Source organism: Eptatretus burgeri, chromosome 3 (genome assembly GCF_056783735.1).
Source record: "Eptatretus burgeri isolate ZD-2024b chromosome 3, Ebu_testis_v1, whole genome shotgun sequence".
Lineage (NCBI taxonomy): Eukaryota > Metazoa > Chordata > Myxini > Myxiniformes > Myxinidae > Eptatretus > Eptatretus burgeri.
The window spans coordinates 16,846,511-16,861,863 of NC_140963.1; the positions used below are offsets into that span (position 1 = coordinate 16,846,511).

Sequence of the window (15,353 nt, forward strand, 5' to 3'; positions counted from 1 at the left end):
TTCATTATACAAGATATGAAATGCGAGTGAGCGGAATGTATCTGTTCGATTAAAAGGCTATGTGGATGAAAATGTGATCAAGACATTATTACCTGTAGAAACAGTTGTCACTGACCCAACCACCCCATGGAATGTCGGCCATGTTGTGGACTGCGGGAGCCTTGTTGGCTGGCCACGCATCGGCAGTACTTTGGAAAATGACTGGCTTTGTCCAAATACACCAAAGTCGTGTTGTTGGCTTACAATTTGATTTTTTTTTTTATCCCGGATCATACTTAATGATGTTAGTGGCTTTAGTTCAACTTTAATATTCACTTCAGTGATATTGCAAAGGAGTAATTCAGATTTTCAACTTCACCTTGGCTGAATACGTTATCCCACTTGGCTGACTGTTCCACTCCAAATGGTGTGGTGGCACACACTATATTACTGTGTCGACGGGGCTGCGAACGAGGACCTGCCGCGCCGAAGCAATGTGCTTCGAGAATGACCGAATTAAAGGGAATCACACTCGAGTGGGTAACGTCGTTTCCCTCGGTTAGAATCCAAATCTCCGCACGGTCTCTTAAAGCGAACCTTAAACTAATTCTGTTTCCCCCAGGGATTAACCAAAGCGGGTTTATGCGCGTGAGATAATGGTGGGTTATCAAGCAACATGTGCACGTAAGTAATAACAGTTTATTGAAAGGAGAAACAGGATGATGAAAAAAAAGAATCCCGAGATGAAAGGCAGACTGAAACAATGAATACAAATAGATAAATGCACACTTAATAATCCGAAATGCATTTCAATAATGAACCTAGGCTGTCACGTGCACTCCTCCACTCACGCACAAAGGGGAGAAACCAGGCAAGGCCTTGAAGGATACGGTTGGGAAGGTATCCAAAACGAAGCATGGGGGAAGGATTGCAGGGTGGCACAAGTCAGCACTCCGACATACGCGAATTCAGGCTTGCTCCACACTGATGCCACCGACCCCATAGAGAGTGCAAGCATCCCCAGCTCAGACCAACTAGATTCACCCCCTTTTCACCCCCAAGGAGAGTCACACAGTTTCCAAGAGAGCGAGAAGAGAGCAGCGAAGTGCAGGAGAAAGGAGCGAGGAGAACGAGTCTGTCTATGGCCTTTATAACACCTCCCTTGTTGCTATGCACTGTGCTTTCACATGTTTGTTCACGCCCCAGCACCGCCCAATGAGATGGCACATGGCTGTCACTGTAGCAACTTCATGTCGACGGAGAACTGCCACCAACGCCACCTGAACCAATGGCAGCATGTCCTCAGGGGGTCCTTGTAATGGCCAGTGCTGCACTGGACACCTTGCACCCACAGCGCGTGGGCCGTGAGGAGGGTTTATCGGCCCAAATGCAAACCAAGACATCCAAACGCACCCCTCTCTTACCTTGTCTGGCTTTACAGAGAGGACACTATTAATTACACTTTCCTATCTAATGCCTACAAGCCTGGTGTTGGCTTATTGGTTAGGGTGGTGGCTTGGGATCCCAGGGTCCTGAGTTCAAGGCCCGTTGGCTGCTGAATTAACACCAGGGGGTTGACTCAGCCTGTCATCCTTCCGTGGTCGGTGAAATGAGTACCAGTGTACTGGTCCCGGTGTATGCCCTGGTTAGAATAGGTGTACCATATCCCTGTGTGTCGTAAGAGGCGACCAGGGTTGGCGTCAGGAAGGGCATCCGGCCATAAAACATTGCCTCAAGAAAAAGCCCAACCCCTGCACAGCAGGGAAAAATGGCTGTAAAAACGGTCATACATATATATATATATATATATATATATATATATATATATATATATATATATATATATATATATATATATATATATATATATATATATATATATATATATATATATCCAATGCCTACGTCAACTACAGTGCTCCCTCCAGGCACACACAAGAACGGGAAAACTTCACTAACAGGTCCCTGCTTACAAAAATAATTCTGACCTACACGAACACACGGACCGCACTGACTTAACATGCTACCTATTCGTAACCCCTCCAACATAACAATGTTTCAATAGTTTTCCTCCTGAACACAGATTCACATGATTCTTTGTACATATTTCTCAAAATGGTTCTTCTTTTCCTGTCTGCACTTCTCTCATTGATCGATTTCTCTATTCACATTTTAAGACAACTTGAAGCAACCACAATGAAAGAGCTATTCGTTTCTTGGGTGCGCATGTGGTGAGTTGCTTTGGATCTTTGCTTGCTCGGCACTTTATTCTAAATATCCAGAAGCATGTTTACAATTTTTTACCTTCATCTACTCTTCGTCTATGCAAATAGATGTGCAAAACGTTTTGGAAGAACAGAAAAACAGCAGCCATAGAGCTTTAAATAATGTAATGAAATGGCTTCCTTAAGTTTTGTTAGGTATCTTTAAAACCAGACTTGGGAAGAACAGACTTTGTGAGAGAGCCCTCTGCTATATTTGAAACAAATTTGATGAATCAAACGGCACTCATTTCATGGCATTAATGCATTCGGTGTCTCAATTCGTTTGGTTCAACCAAATAGAACACAAAACATCCCCAAATTGAAGACAGTGTCTGCAAGACAGTGTGCTCCGAGATGCAGCGCCCCTCTACCTCCACTGCATCAGAACCGTCGCTTTTAGTTATTTTCTAATTTACACAAGAAGTACAGGATGTCTACCAGCTAGCACCAGCAAACGGAACACCTTGCTTACTGTCCATCCGAGGGATGGCATACCTCGTCATTGAATACCTGACCGATGAAGTAGCAACCCAACAATCTGTAATCAGGCCGTGAATAGATCAGGAAGCTCTCGACTTAGAAAGGCTAACCCCCCCACCCCTCCCCCCAATAAGTTTTGGTTTTGAGTTTGTCTCACACTTATTATTGAAAGTCATAGTGGTTGTGATTACCTGCTGAGATGGGTTTTCTCTGCGGAACTGCATCGATTTTTTTGGGCTCAACCAGTTTGGATTCTGCATGTGTCGGACCTGGAGAGTTGCACAGACAGTAGTTAAAAACACCTGTTGGCATTTCCTTGCATGCACGGCCAATAAATTATAAATAAAACAGTTGAGTCGATTTGCAAGTCAAATAAATCACTTGTGACATCAAAAGTGTAAGAAATCTTTCCACCCAATGACGTTAGATGTAGCTTCTGTTTTCCCTAAACATGTTTATGAATTATATACATAACTTTCCCACCACAAGCAAGGGTATACACACCTTGCCAGTGGGAGAGTTGAAACCACATTCATCTGATTTGCACAACTATCAATGCCATAAACAAACCCAGTATAAATAGCCAGGACAGAGTCTTTTTGTTCATTGTGAGAGCATCACATCCCAGATGAAGCAGTTAATGAAGTTCTAACTGGTATGGCACTCGGTCGAGCGCATACCTCCGCCAGACTGATTAGTTTACGTTTTGTATTCCCACAATAGGCCGGATCTGGATTCGCAGATGAACTAAAATTGAATCGGCTTGTTCTTGTCACATTACCAACTCATCTACAAAGTGCCGTCCGAATCCGTTCACAACGTTTTGAGATATATTGCGATGTCATTTTTGGCCCTCTCTCTCAATGGTGAAAAATCACTCAAAAAAATTCTCGGATCCAGATCCAGATCTAGATCGTCACCAAAATCTAATCATTTTGTTCATGTCACACGCCAAATTTCGTCCGAATTTGTCCACAACTTTTTGAAATATTTTGTTCACAAACAAACAAACAAACCGGAAAGATGGCAGGCAGAGCACGGTACCTGCGAAATCCATAAAATAAATGTAACCTTAAAAATAATTGGTGGTTGAATTAAACTTCCAAATATACAAATCCTCTTCAAATTTAAAGTCAATCGGATGAAAATTGACAATTTTAGAAATTCCCCGACTTTTTGGCCGACGTCGACTTTTTGGACAATGTCGACTTTTTGGCCTATGTGACTTCAAAAATACTTGTTCGCTGGATTCAGTGACCTGACATATAAATCCTCTTCAAATTTCAAGTCAATTAGATGAAAATTGATGATTTTAGAAATCTCACCTAAGTCGTTGACCTTTGGCCTATGTTGACCTTTTGGCTGATCTTGAAGTCAAAAGTAATTGGTGGTCGAATTAAATGAACAGATTTGCAACTACTCTTCAACTTTCAAGTCGATCAAATGAAAATTGGCAATTTTTGGAAATTCGACCTATGTTGACCTTTTGGCCAAAGTTGACCTCGAGAATACTTAGTAGTTGAATTCCGTGACCTGATATGCAAATCCTGATCAAATTTCTAGTCAATCGGATGAAAATTGTGGATTTTAGAAATTTGACGAAGTTGTTGACCTTTTGACCTCAAAAACAATAGGCTTCTTGGTTATGAGAAACTCTATCATGTGGTGAATTTTCGTGAATATGCAAACCATGGTTGGAAATTGTGACCTACAGGTGATAAACACACAAACAAACAGACAAACAGACAGAATAACATACAGGACCAACCATTATCTACTGTATCTATAATTCCAGCAATCTCTGTGTGTCTGACTGTCTGTGTGTGTGTGTGTGTGTGTGTCTGCGACCGCTGTTTCTCGACAACCACTGGTCCGATCTAATTGAAACTTGCCAGGTATAGTGCTGGGGACCTGAGGATGTGCCTTTTCAAGGTTTGATATTAATCGGACAAGCGGTTCCCAAGTTATGGCCATTTATTTACCAAACCAATGACAGTACACGGTGCTCTGACGTCACGATTGACGTCACAATTGTTCTTTTTTTTGCACTTACGGCCACGCACGTACGGGCACGCACGTACGGGCCCGCACTAGTACTTTAAAAATCTTCGATTTTCACAAGTTACAAACAGACAGACAGACAAACAGGGGTGAAAACATAACTTCCATCCACCTTCGGTAGTGGAGGTAATGAAGAATGATAATTGTCTTCAAATAGAGGGAGCACATCTACCAAGACAATTTCAACCATGCTTGCAATCCTCTTATCAACAGTGAGAAATATAATCATAAAGAGTGAGGTTCCAGCCAATATCAACCCTGACTATTGATCTTGCAGACTATCAGAAATCAGCTCAAGAGGAAAGAGCCCAGCCGAGGCCTTTATCACATCAAATCTCCAGGGGTTCAGGGTGGGGGAAGAACCCCAATTCTCTCTATATAAATATGTATGGCGTAGCACTGCTCCTGGTGGGAGCAGGTATTAGACGACAGTACAAGTCTGACTAATACACACCAATTCTGGGTGAATAAACCCCTCCGTAGTGACGAGTTCTTCACTCGTACCATAAACTGCTATTCTAGGGCCTTGCAATGTGGAAACAGGTTTTGTGTAGTGACGAGTCCGGGTACACAAGTCTGATACTAAGGGTCTGTGGGATGTGCTGGCACGTACATTTCAGGATCGGCAACAATGACCGCAACATTTGAGAGAACAAGGGGACACACTGCAAGACGTGTGAAAATGCAACGACCGCCCGCGTCCACGATTATTCATACTTCTTGTTCCAGTTGCTAAACATGACGAAAACAGTAAAAAAACAAATTGCCGGTTTTAGGTGATATCCTACATATTAACTCAGGGTGTGGACACTTATCCAACCAAGATATTCCAGTTTTGTATTTTTAATTAATTTTCTGAAATTTGTAGAATTTGTTTTTCACTTGGAAGTTGTTGGTTACGATGTGTAAATAAAGGTGGAAAAAAAAATCTTATTGAATGCAATTTCATTCTAGGCTATAAGGCAACAAAGGGTGAAAAATTTGAAAGGGGGTGTAGACTTTCTATAGGCATGATAAAAGCCACCCAGAAATGTTCCACGTAAATAAATGGCTTGCTGACAAACAAATATTTTTATGGGTATGATTTCTTTCGCCTCGAGCCTTTTTTGCAGTTTGCTGTCTTGCTAGGGTTTGCCACGCTTTGGATGAATGTAATATGTTTTCGTTTTACAACTTATCGAGCCATTAATTGGTGCTGCGTTTATTGCAAGCATTTCATTTTGTGCTATTCTGTACTCTAACCCAAGGCATCAAAGGTACTTGGAGGTTTTGAAGTGTTAGAATCTAAGTTAATTTCTTGATTCAATTTAAATCCTACGAATAATTTCCAATTGGCCAATGGCTTCGACACCAATACATTTGATTACGGACCCCGGGCAACAAAAAGCTGCATATGTCGTCGAACAAACAGTTTCAAATGGAGAACCTCACCGCCATTAGAGCATTAAAATTGCATCAGATGTGGCAATAAATGGGAATTGTTGCTCCCAAATTGCCAGCTCGATAACAGAAGATGCCATTTGCATTTTTGCCACCTCCATCCCTACTCTGTTTAGAATCCCATGCAGGCATGGGCAACTTGCTGCAATACTGAATATGTAAATAAATAATTTAAACACTAAACATGAGATTTCCTGTGACCTTTAATTCATTTAAAATGATTCTCACCATTTTTTTTATTGATCTTTTATGTTTTTGGAATCCTCTCATGGGTCATTTTTCCCCACACCAAAACACATGCACACCCACACTCTTTATCCAAACCATCTGATGATGTGCCCACTCACAGACGCTAATTGTAACTTTTATCATACATGAAGCATCAGTCATTCACCAAGTTTGGCATTCACAGCTCAATATGCAACTTTCTAAATGACACATGCACAGAAACCCCAAGAAACGACGGTGTTTGGGGCAACATAAAATATACTGAGTGTTCGTGTGTGTGTGTGTGTGTGTGTGTGTGTGTGTGTGTGTGTGTGTGTGTGTGTGTGTGTGTGTGTGTGTGTGTGTGTGTGTGTGTGTTAATGTTTGTTTCCTGAAATGGTTCACAAAGCTAACAAAAGAAGCTGAAAATACTTGGAAACATACCCATGAGAAAGGGGTGTGCCTCTGCACAACCAAAGAGTTGTTGAACTTTCTGAACTCGCCCAACAATATGAAAGCTTGCAGCTCTCCCAAACTGCAAACTCACGATGACATGGACTGGTACAAGGCCCGAAGGTTCGTAGACGGGCACGTTCTACACAATCCTTCGCTCATCGCTGCCGGTGAGTCGACTTTGAACCTTGTGGGATTACCTAGTGTAACCATGGCAGCCTTGGTGATTGATTTAATGGACATCTTCAATTGGAAAGCCGATGCAATCATTACCAACATTCAAGCAGACTTCCCAGAGGGAGACATCATATCTGGTTTAGTTGCTTCTCCTCACTGATGGGAAAGTCATATCTTGGGCTTGTGAATGCACATTGTACAGGGTTAGTTTAAAATGATGATGTTTACTCTTAATCATGTTTGGGAGGAGGAGGCAGGTGGGGTTCAGAGTGGGAGTTGTGTAGGCTGTGAGGGCCGTTATAAGTCCCAGGGCCACAGGAGAAATACTACGAGATTTTTGCATCATCAGTAAAAGGAGAAGTGTCTGTGCAACAGATGTGTATGTGTGTTATATATCCCCTGCTGCCACTCAATAACTGTATTAACAGGAAAAGGTAGGAACTCGACACCCCTCATCCACAGATATTTCTCATATTCCCATATTTTTCCATGAATCCGATTTTCATTCAGCAACAGAGCAATTATGTTTAACCATTTAGGGATTTCCACTCTTTCATCTATATGCTGAAAATGATGTGAAAAAGACGATTTCAAGGACATTTCACGTTAGCAATGACAGTGACAGATTAAAAGTTCCCGGAGAGCAAAACCGAGTCACTGAAAACACACACACAGAGCATGTCAGCATTCATACGTCATTTCAAAAGTTGCGTATAGGCCGTTCACTTTTGGGCCAACAGCAACAAAGAGCACGCGCTTTGCAGTAACACTTGCCAAATAAGGATCGACAGGTAAGACAATACTCGGATGCTTACCAGCGGCCATCTTCTCCTTCGGCTGTGTTTGAGTCTGTTCTGTGGATGCCGGAAGATCTGCTTTGGCAGCTGTCTCTCCAAAGGGTCTCATGAGTAAATGAGAAGGGCTTTGGCTCTCAAGTGTCTGAAGCAGTGGGATAAAGATGAAATAAAATGTTGCCGCAGAACGATGTAATAGATAATCCTTCACAGAAGATTTACAGATTTACAAATGACATGTTGCAATTTTATTTCATTATGGAGCATTAACATTAATAAAGTTGATTGGCGCTTCTTTACATGAATAGGTGCTTTTACTATCCAGTTTAGAACCAATCGGATAACTATGTCACTTTGAAATTAGGTCTTCAATAATCCTCAAATAAGAACAATTTTCAAAAGTCTCCAATAACTACAATTGCTTTTCTCACTCTTTCTCATACAACTGCTGTGATCACACTGCACATAATGTTGCGCCAATTACAACGACATCGGGTAGTTTGTAAAATTACTGTTAACCAAACTCCCAACATAATTACAGTCACGAATGTAATTGACGAGTCATTTACCTTTTCTAACAACCCTGGAACTCTAACCTTGACATACCTGTGCCTCTCTGTTTGAAAAGCTGTCTTACCTTGCCTCTCACTTCTCTGTGAGGCCTGGTAGAAGTGCTGTCTCCAGATGTCTCCAACCTTTTGTTTGGGACTGAAACAGCCCGGTGAACTCTGGGTTTTGGCAGTGTGGCTGCAGCAGGTGAAACCCTGCCATTGGGTTTTGAAGGTCCAGCCAAATCATGCAATGGAGAAGGCCTACTAATGGATGTCCTAGCCCCATGTGTTGCTGATGGTATCCTGGAGGCTATCCTAGCTACGGGCGGAGTGCCTCCACACACATTGTGTGAACTGGTGGTTGTTGGTTGTGTCGGTAAATTGCCAAGCTTTGTGCCTGGGTGAGATGGGGGCTTTTGAGAAGTTGTAAGACCCACTTTTTGAATCACTGCCTTTTGTGTCATGGCCGGTGTCTTGAAATAAAGGAAAATGGTGGAAAAAGAAAGCAAAATATCAAATGAAACACGTTCAAAGAAAGAAGCAAAATAATGCTGATTTTGCAAAATGTTTAGCTGAAACAAAAATAAAATTAGCAAAAAAAAAAAAAAGACAATAAAACATTTCTCTTGTCAAAGAACGAGTACATTTTGTGGAACTACATGATGATGGGAATGCAAGCATTGTTGTAGTGCAGTGAAAAAACCTGAGGCTGGTCCGAAAGCAACAATAGCTTTTATCAAAAAGGCAAACTCAATCTTGGAATATATTTCAAATGACTTCGACATAAATCGACAAAATAGACAATTAAGGTAATGGTCTTATACCCACTTTAAAAAAACATTTTTTCTCTTCTTCTTCCATATGCAGCACAAGGTTGCGAGTAGCATCATTGGTCGGGGACAGGGTTGAGCCGCTGATGCAACACCCTCTGTAGGTTATGGTAGGAATTTAGAACTTGGCCAGGGTCCCGGCGATAGCTATCGGCATTGCACATCATATGTTTTGGAGACTCGGTGATGCATGTTTCTGTCTACGCGATTGCTGATGACTCGTGAGAAAGCGATTGAACTGATCTGGTGGCTGAGGTGGGCACGTAGCATTGAGATTTTCATATATGTGCTAATTGTGAATGTCTGCAGCCTGAGAGGAACCCGGGAGTTTGAAATAGCAAAGGGATTACCTTGTGTAGCTTTTCATGGTTGCTTTATGCAGCTTTCTTTGATGAGAAAAGCAGGGGAGTTCATTATAAAGATCTAAGTCATCCAGGGATAATTGGTTGCTGAGAGCTGATTGGTTGTTCCCTCCGATAATGTGTGAGACATGATTAGGTGTTGATATTTATTTTGATGACTCCTCTCTGCATTGCACATGGTATATGTTTGGGAGCCTCGGTGGTGCGTGTTTCTGTGACTCGACAGTGAACAATGAAACCACTCCAGTGGCTGATGGGGGCGTGTTGCATTGGGATTCTCATGTCTATGCTACTTGTAAAACTCTGCAGCTGTAGAGGAACTCGGCAATGGATTGAAACAGCAAAGGGCTGACCTTCTGTAGATTTTTTTCATTGCTTTCTGCAGATTTTTTTTGGCTGGATTAGCATGGGTTTAATTATAATAATCCGAGCCCCCCTGGGGATCATAGATTTGGTGAGAGCTTTTTTTTTTTTTTTTTTTTTTGTATACCTTGGTCGAGGCTCGTATGAGAGCTAACACACAACTCACAGCAAGGAGGCATGAGACAAGAGGGGCGGGAGTGGAAGGGACAAAACATTGGGGAACAGACACAGGTGAACTGTGGAAGGGAGAGGGATGGGGATGGGACGGGGAACATGGCGAGGGGAAGATGGACATTAAAGGGACTTTCAGGAAGGAAAGCAGGAGAATTGAAGGAAGTGGGCTTGGGTGGATTATCGGGTGGTGGTGAACAGCTGTTTTGAAAGCCTGGAGGGAAGAATGGGAAAGAATAGAGTGAGGAAGTTTATTCCAAAGGCGGGAAAAAAGAGGAATGAAAGAGTGAAGATGAGCAGTGATTCGTGATTTTGGTAGTTTTACCAGAAGGGGGTTGTTGGCGGACCTTGAGCGCCCTGTGGAAATGTGGTTGGGACAAATCACAGAGAGAGCAGGGGGGGCAAGGCTGGAGAGGAGTCGGTAGAAGACAGAAAGACCACCGACCAACCTGCGGTGATTGAGTGAGAGGCCCAAAGACTCAGCTTCATTGCGGGAGATGCCAATGATCTTAAAAGCCCTGGTTTCGACAGCGTGAAGTCGAGAAAGGTGGGAGGCAGGAGCACCAGCCCAGAGGGGAGAGCAGTACTCCATCAGGCTACGGACAAAAGCTTTGTAAGTGGTCAGGAGCTCAGGTGGGCCGAGGAAGGACTTTGCACGACGGAGGATTCCCAGTCGGCGACTGGCTTTTGAGGCAAGGTTGGAAATGTGACTTTCCCAGGAAAGGTCATGGCAGATAGTGAGACCCAGAAGCTTGAAAGAAAAGACTTCTTCCAGAGGATTGTTGAGAAAGTGGATGGGGGGGTTTTGTAAACGGTCCTTTCGAAGAGACATAGTGAGAGTGTGAGATTTGTCTGGATTGAAGGACATGTTCCACGTGTTGGATTGAAGGACATGTTCCACGTGTTGGAACAAGAGCTGTTTGGTTTTTGATGTATACATATCATCATGCTGTCTGTCTGTCTGTCTGTCTGTCTGTCTGTCTGTCTCTCTCTCTCTCTCTCTCTCTCTCTTCTCTCTCTCTGTGTTCTATGCATGGCCATACCTTTTAAGTTACAAACTCCACGCTCAGGGTACAAATACAACTTTGTGTGGAGGACATAGGTTATTTGAGCACGGCCTCACATGGGGGTGGGGAGGGTGGGGTGGGGTGGGGGCATAAATTCTCTATGTCACTGTGTAAAGTGTTGTGCCACCTTGTGGTGGTGGCAGAATGTATTACAATTTCCAAATTTCCTTTGGCTACATTATCTCCACACTTTTTTTTTAACGAGGGTGGGAGGGGGTATATTGTAATTGGCTCCGTCCATCCGTCTGTCTGCCACGCTATCTCCTCCAAAACGATTGCGCAGTAATTCACCAAATTTAGTAGTTATGGTCACTACAAGTGAAGAAGGTGTGAGAGCAGTACCAATTTTTGGCCTCATCCCTTGGGGCCCTGGGGGAAGGGTCGAAAGATCAAATCCCCCAAAATGCTAAGTGTGAGCACATTTTGAACAATTTGTAATGAAACTTTGAATATGCAATCAACATTGTAGGATGCATCGAATATGTCATGATTTTCTACATTTGATCCCCCCGATTCATGCCCCAGGAGATCGGGACTTTGGGTCACAGGGGGCAAAATAGAAGCTTCATTGTAAACTCTGACATTGGGTTATTCCTGGTGGAGCTTTTTGCTCTTTTTGAACTGTGTTTTAGGTGGGAAGCATGGTGATTTGCGATGGCACACCATCAAATTCGCTCTGGTTTCATGAATTTCATTCATGATCATGGCCCTAAGTCCCTCGAAGAATGTGGTTTTGATGAATAAACAAGTTTTACACAGCCCCGTAAAATGTAATCCAGTGGGGAGAGGTCAGGAGAATGAAATGCAAAGCAATTGGTCTATGTCTCCCGATCCACTTCTCTGGGAAGACATCATTCAAGAACCATGGAATATTAAAACCAGAGTTTAAACTCAGCTCAGCATTTAAACTATTAAACTCAGCAGGCAGCTGAGTCTTGCTGGTACAAGGTGATATGTGAATGATTTAGTCATCGTAGTTCAGGAACCAAATGTGGTAATTGTGGTAAAATTGGACTTTACCACTGATGGAGAAGTTGCCTCATCAGAAAATATCATCTCATCAAGAAACCCAGTGGAATTGTAGATTCAACAACAATAATAACAACATTAACGTCAACAAAACTTGATGAATTATGCTTTATTTTGCCATTTACATTTTGTTCCTGTCATGTGAACATCAAAAGTTATAAAGTTGAAAGTTGCACAATGACTTTATGGACACTTGTACGGCATACGTACGCACGCATGCACGGTGGGAAGAAGGTGGCTGTGGTGAGAGTAATGAAAAAGCACATTCATGTTTTTACGACATCCTCTCAGAGACATAATAATCACGACAGACGTACACATTCATGAATCATCCATCCATTTCCAAAGCTACCTACCAGTCCTGCCAATGTTAATGTATCCATCTATCCCTATTACTTCTAGAGGCAGGCAACTTGGGACCAGATTTGACAATGATGTGGACATTCCGGACAAAAGCACCAACTTTTTTCTACAAATTGGCAATATCGGTTCATAATTTCTAAGCATTTTCTGTGTTTTATGTCTTTTCAGATAGACTATCAGCATGGATTGGAACGAGTGTTTGATATTCCAAGAAAAGACTGCGGAGCCTATAAAATGTCCACTCAATGTAAAGGGAAGTGGGGACAAGTCAGAACCATACAGCTCCTTTCTGAATAATGTCAGTGCTTTCAGAATACTGGGCACACGACCAGTGGCTCTTCAATTTGGAGAAGACATGACTAGATGTGAACTGGTCCAAAATCAGGCTGCATGGCACAAATCTTGCTATGTGAAGTTCAGCAAAGAGAAGCTAGAGAGAGCTACTAAAAAGCGAGAGAGGGGGATGAAACCACAGCAGACAGTACATCTCGAGAGAAACGACCTCGGCGTCTGTCAATGATCAAAAATGGCCTGTCTGTTTTGTCAACAAGCGGATGGACACCTCCATGAAGTCAGAACTCTTGGAGCTGATGAGAACATAAGACAGATGGCCTCAGAACTACATGACACAGAATTAATGGCTCGGACGGAAGGTGGAGATCTGGTCGCACGTGATGCTAAATATCATCTCGAGTGCTTGACAACACTAAGAAATCGCTACCGATCACTGCTCAGGCAACATGAGGAAGATTCCTCTGGTTCTGCTGAAGAGAAGCTTATGAAAGCAAGAGCACTTGTGGAGCTCTTCACCCATGTAGAAAACTATGTGGAAGATGGAACCTTCCACTTCAAGTTCTCAGTGCTGCATCGGCTGTATGAAAACCGTACACGAGACCTGGGTGTTGAGAAGGAGACGAACAGAACCCGTTTCAAGGAGAAAGTTCTTGCGTACTTCCCACAAGCACAAGAGCAAAGTGATGGCAAAAATGAGATTCTGGTTTTCCAACAAGGAATGCAGCAGATGCTAAAGCAGGCCATGGAATGTGACTATGAAGGTGATGGCACGAGTGCTTGCTAAAGCTGCCAAAATTGTGCACAAAGAGATTGTCAACTCTAGAGGATTCCACTTCGATGGCATATTTCCCTCTGGATGTCAGCATGGGTCAGTGCCCACTAATATCAAAACCATGGTGTCTATGCTGTTGTATGGTGCTGACTTGAAAGATCAAGATTCAACAGACTCGCAGGAAAACCTCACAATCTCACAGACCATTCTCTTCAACTTTAAGAAACATGTGTCGCCTTCTGGCAAGTCTCGTCGTTTCCTGGAAAGGGAACCACCATTGGCTCTGTACATTGGAATGAATATTCACACAGAGACCCGGTCTAAAAAGTAGATTACACAGCTTTATGACTTGGGTCTCAGTGTAAGTTATGACAGAGTTCTTCAACTTGAGAGCCAGCTCGCAACTGCTGTCTGTGAGAACTTTCAGAACAAAGGGGTTGTGGTCCCTGCTCAATTTCGATGTGGGCTGTTCACTGTTAGAGAGGAACTTTTTGCATTCCTCTCTAACAAGATTGCCACCTTAGACTTGCCCTGAAGACAAATAAATCATCATTACATCTATTGCTACAGCCATTCTTCGAGGAGTCGATCGTTCAATGCCGCCATATGACCATGAGGAGCAGACACCAGGCTGCTAATTCATGTGCAGGATGCTATACTGAATGGTTGTACCAACTGTCTGGTGTGCATGGTTGATACGGATGTAGTGGTAATCCTCATTGGCAAGTTCCATAATCTGATCACCTTGGGTCAAGATGTAAGCATTTGGGTTGCCTTTGGTATGGGCAAGAACTTTACATATCATCACATCAATGGTATATATATATGATGTCCTGGGCAAAGATAAATCCCTGGCTCTACCTCTCTTCCACAGCTTCACAGGATGTGACACCACCTCTGCTTTCTTTGGAAAGGGTAAACAGTCAGCATGGGAGGCGTGGAAGTGCCACCCTGATGTGACCCGTGCCTTCACCTCCATGGCGCTCAACCCTTACACCAAAGTAGATGCAGATGTTCCACACTTCCAGCTACTGGAACACTTCACAGTTATCCTGTATGACAAGACCAGTGACCTGGAACATGTTGATGAAGCAAGGAAGGCATTGTACTATCAGAAGGGGAAGACAATGGACACAATTCCACCTACCCAGGATGCATTACTGCAGCACTCAAAGCGAGTTGCCTATTAAGCTGGAATATGGTCCAGCAGTGAACGGAGTGAACAACATGCACCCACTCCAGAGGCGTGGGGCTGGACTCTTGATGAGGGCAGTGAGTCCTGGGTTCCAGTCTGGAACACTATACCTGTGGTCTCCAAAGCCTGCGGTGAACTGGTTACATGTGGTTGCAAGAGTCTGAAGGGATGTGGCACTGGATGTGCATGCAAACAGGCCCGTTGGAAGTGCAATGAACTGTGTAGTTGTCACTGTGAGAAGTAAAGTATGCAAGAGACACACCATGCATGTGCAGAGGTGCATGCTATCAGTAAAGCATCTTCACTGACATATGCCCTCACGTATGCTACTCAATGTATGTTTAGACACCAGGATTGAGAGCCTAAGTGGCTTGGAAGCCGAGATATTGGTACTTCGAGGTTTTTCCAAGATGGCCACCATGCTGTGTACTGAGGAAGTGGTTCCTATTAAAAAGTTGAAAGCTTTGGCAATGCGCAGCACGTGAAAAATGTTTGGTGCTT

At 43.1% G+C, this 15,353-nt stretch overlaps 1 protein-coding gene and 1 pseudogene across 5 annotated transcripts in view; one reads left to right on the forward strand and one right to left on the reverse strand.

Moving 5' to 3' along the window:
* LOC147029454 (uncharacterized) overlaps positions 1 to 15,353 on the reverse strand; it is a 134,697-nt gene that overhangs the window by 28,665 nt on the left and 90,679 nt on the right. For 4 of the 5 annotated variants that reach the window (XR_015055915.1, XR_015055914.1, XM_085872511.1 and 1 more), the window contains 3 exons: positions 8,493 to 8,879; positions 7,877 to 8,000; positions 2,915 to 2,992 (listed from right to left, as the gene is read on the reverse strand). Coding sequence is in view for 3 of the 5 variants with exons in the window: in XM_085872511.1 (XP_085728637.1) it covers positions 2,915 to 2,992; positions 7,877 to 8,000; positions 8,493 to 8,879 (589 nt within the window). In the remaining 2 variants the exon portion in view is untranslated. The remainder of the gene's footprint in view (positions 1 to 2,914; positions 2,993 to 7,876; positions 8,001 to 8,492; positions 8,880 to 15,353) is intronic. The other variant, XM_085872512.1, reaches the window with a different exon arrangement.
* Positions 12,773 to 15,337, forward strand: LOC147029455 (uncharacterized; annotated as a pseudogene).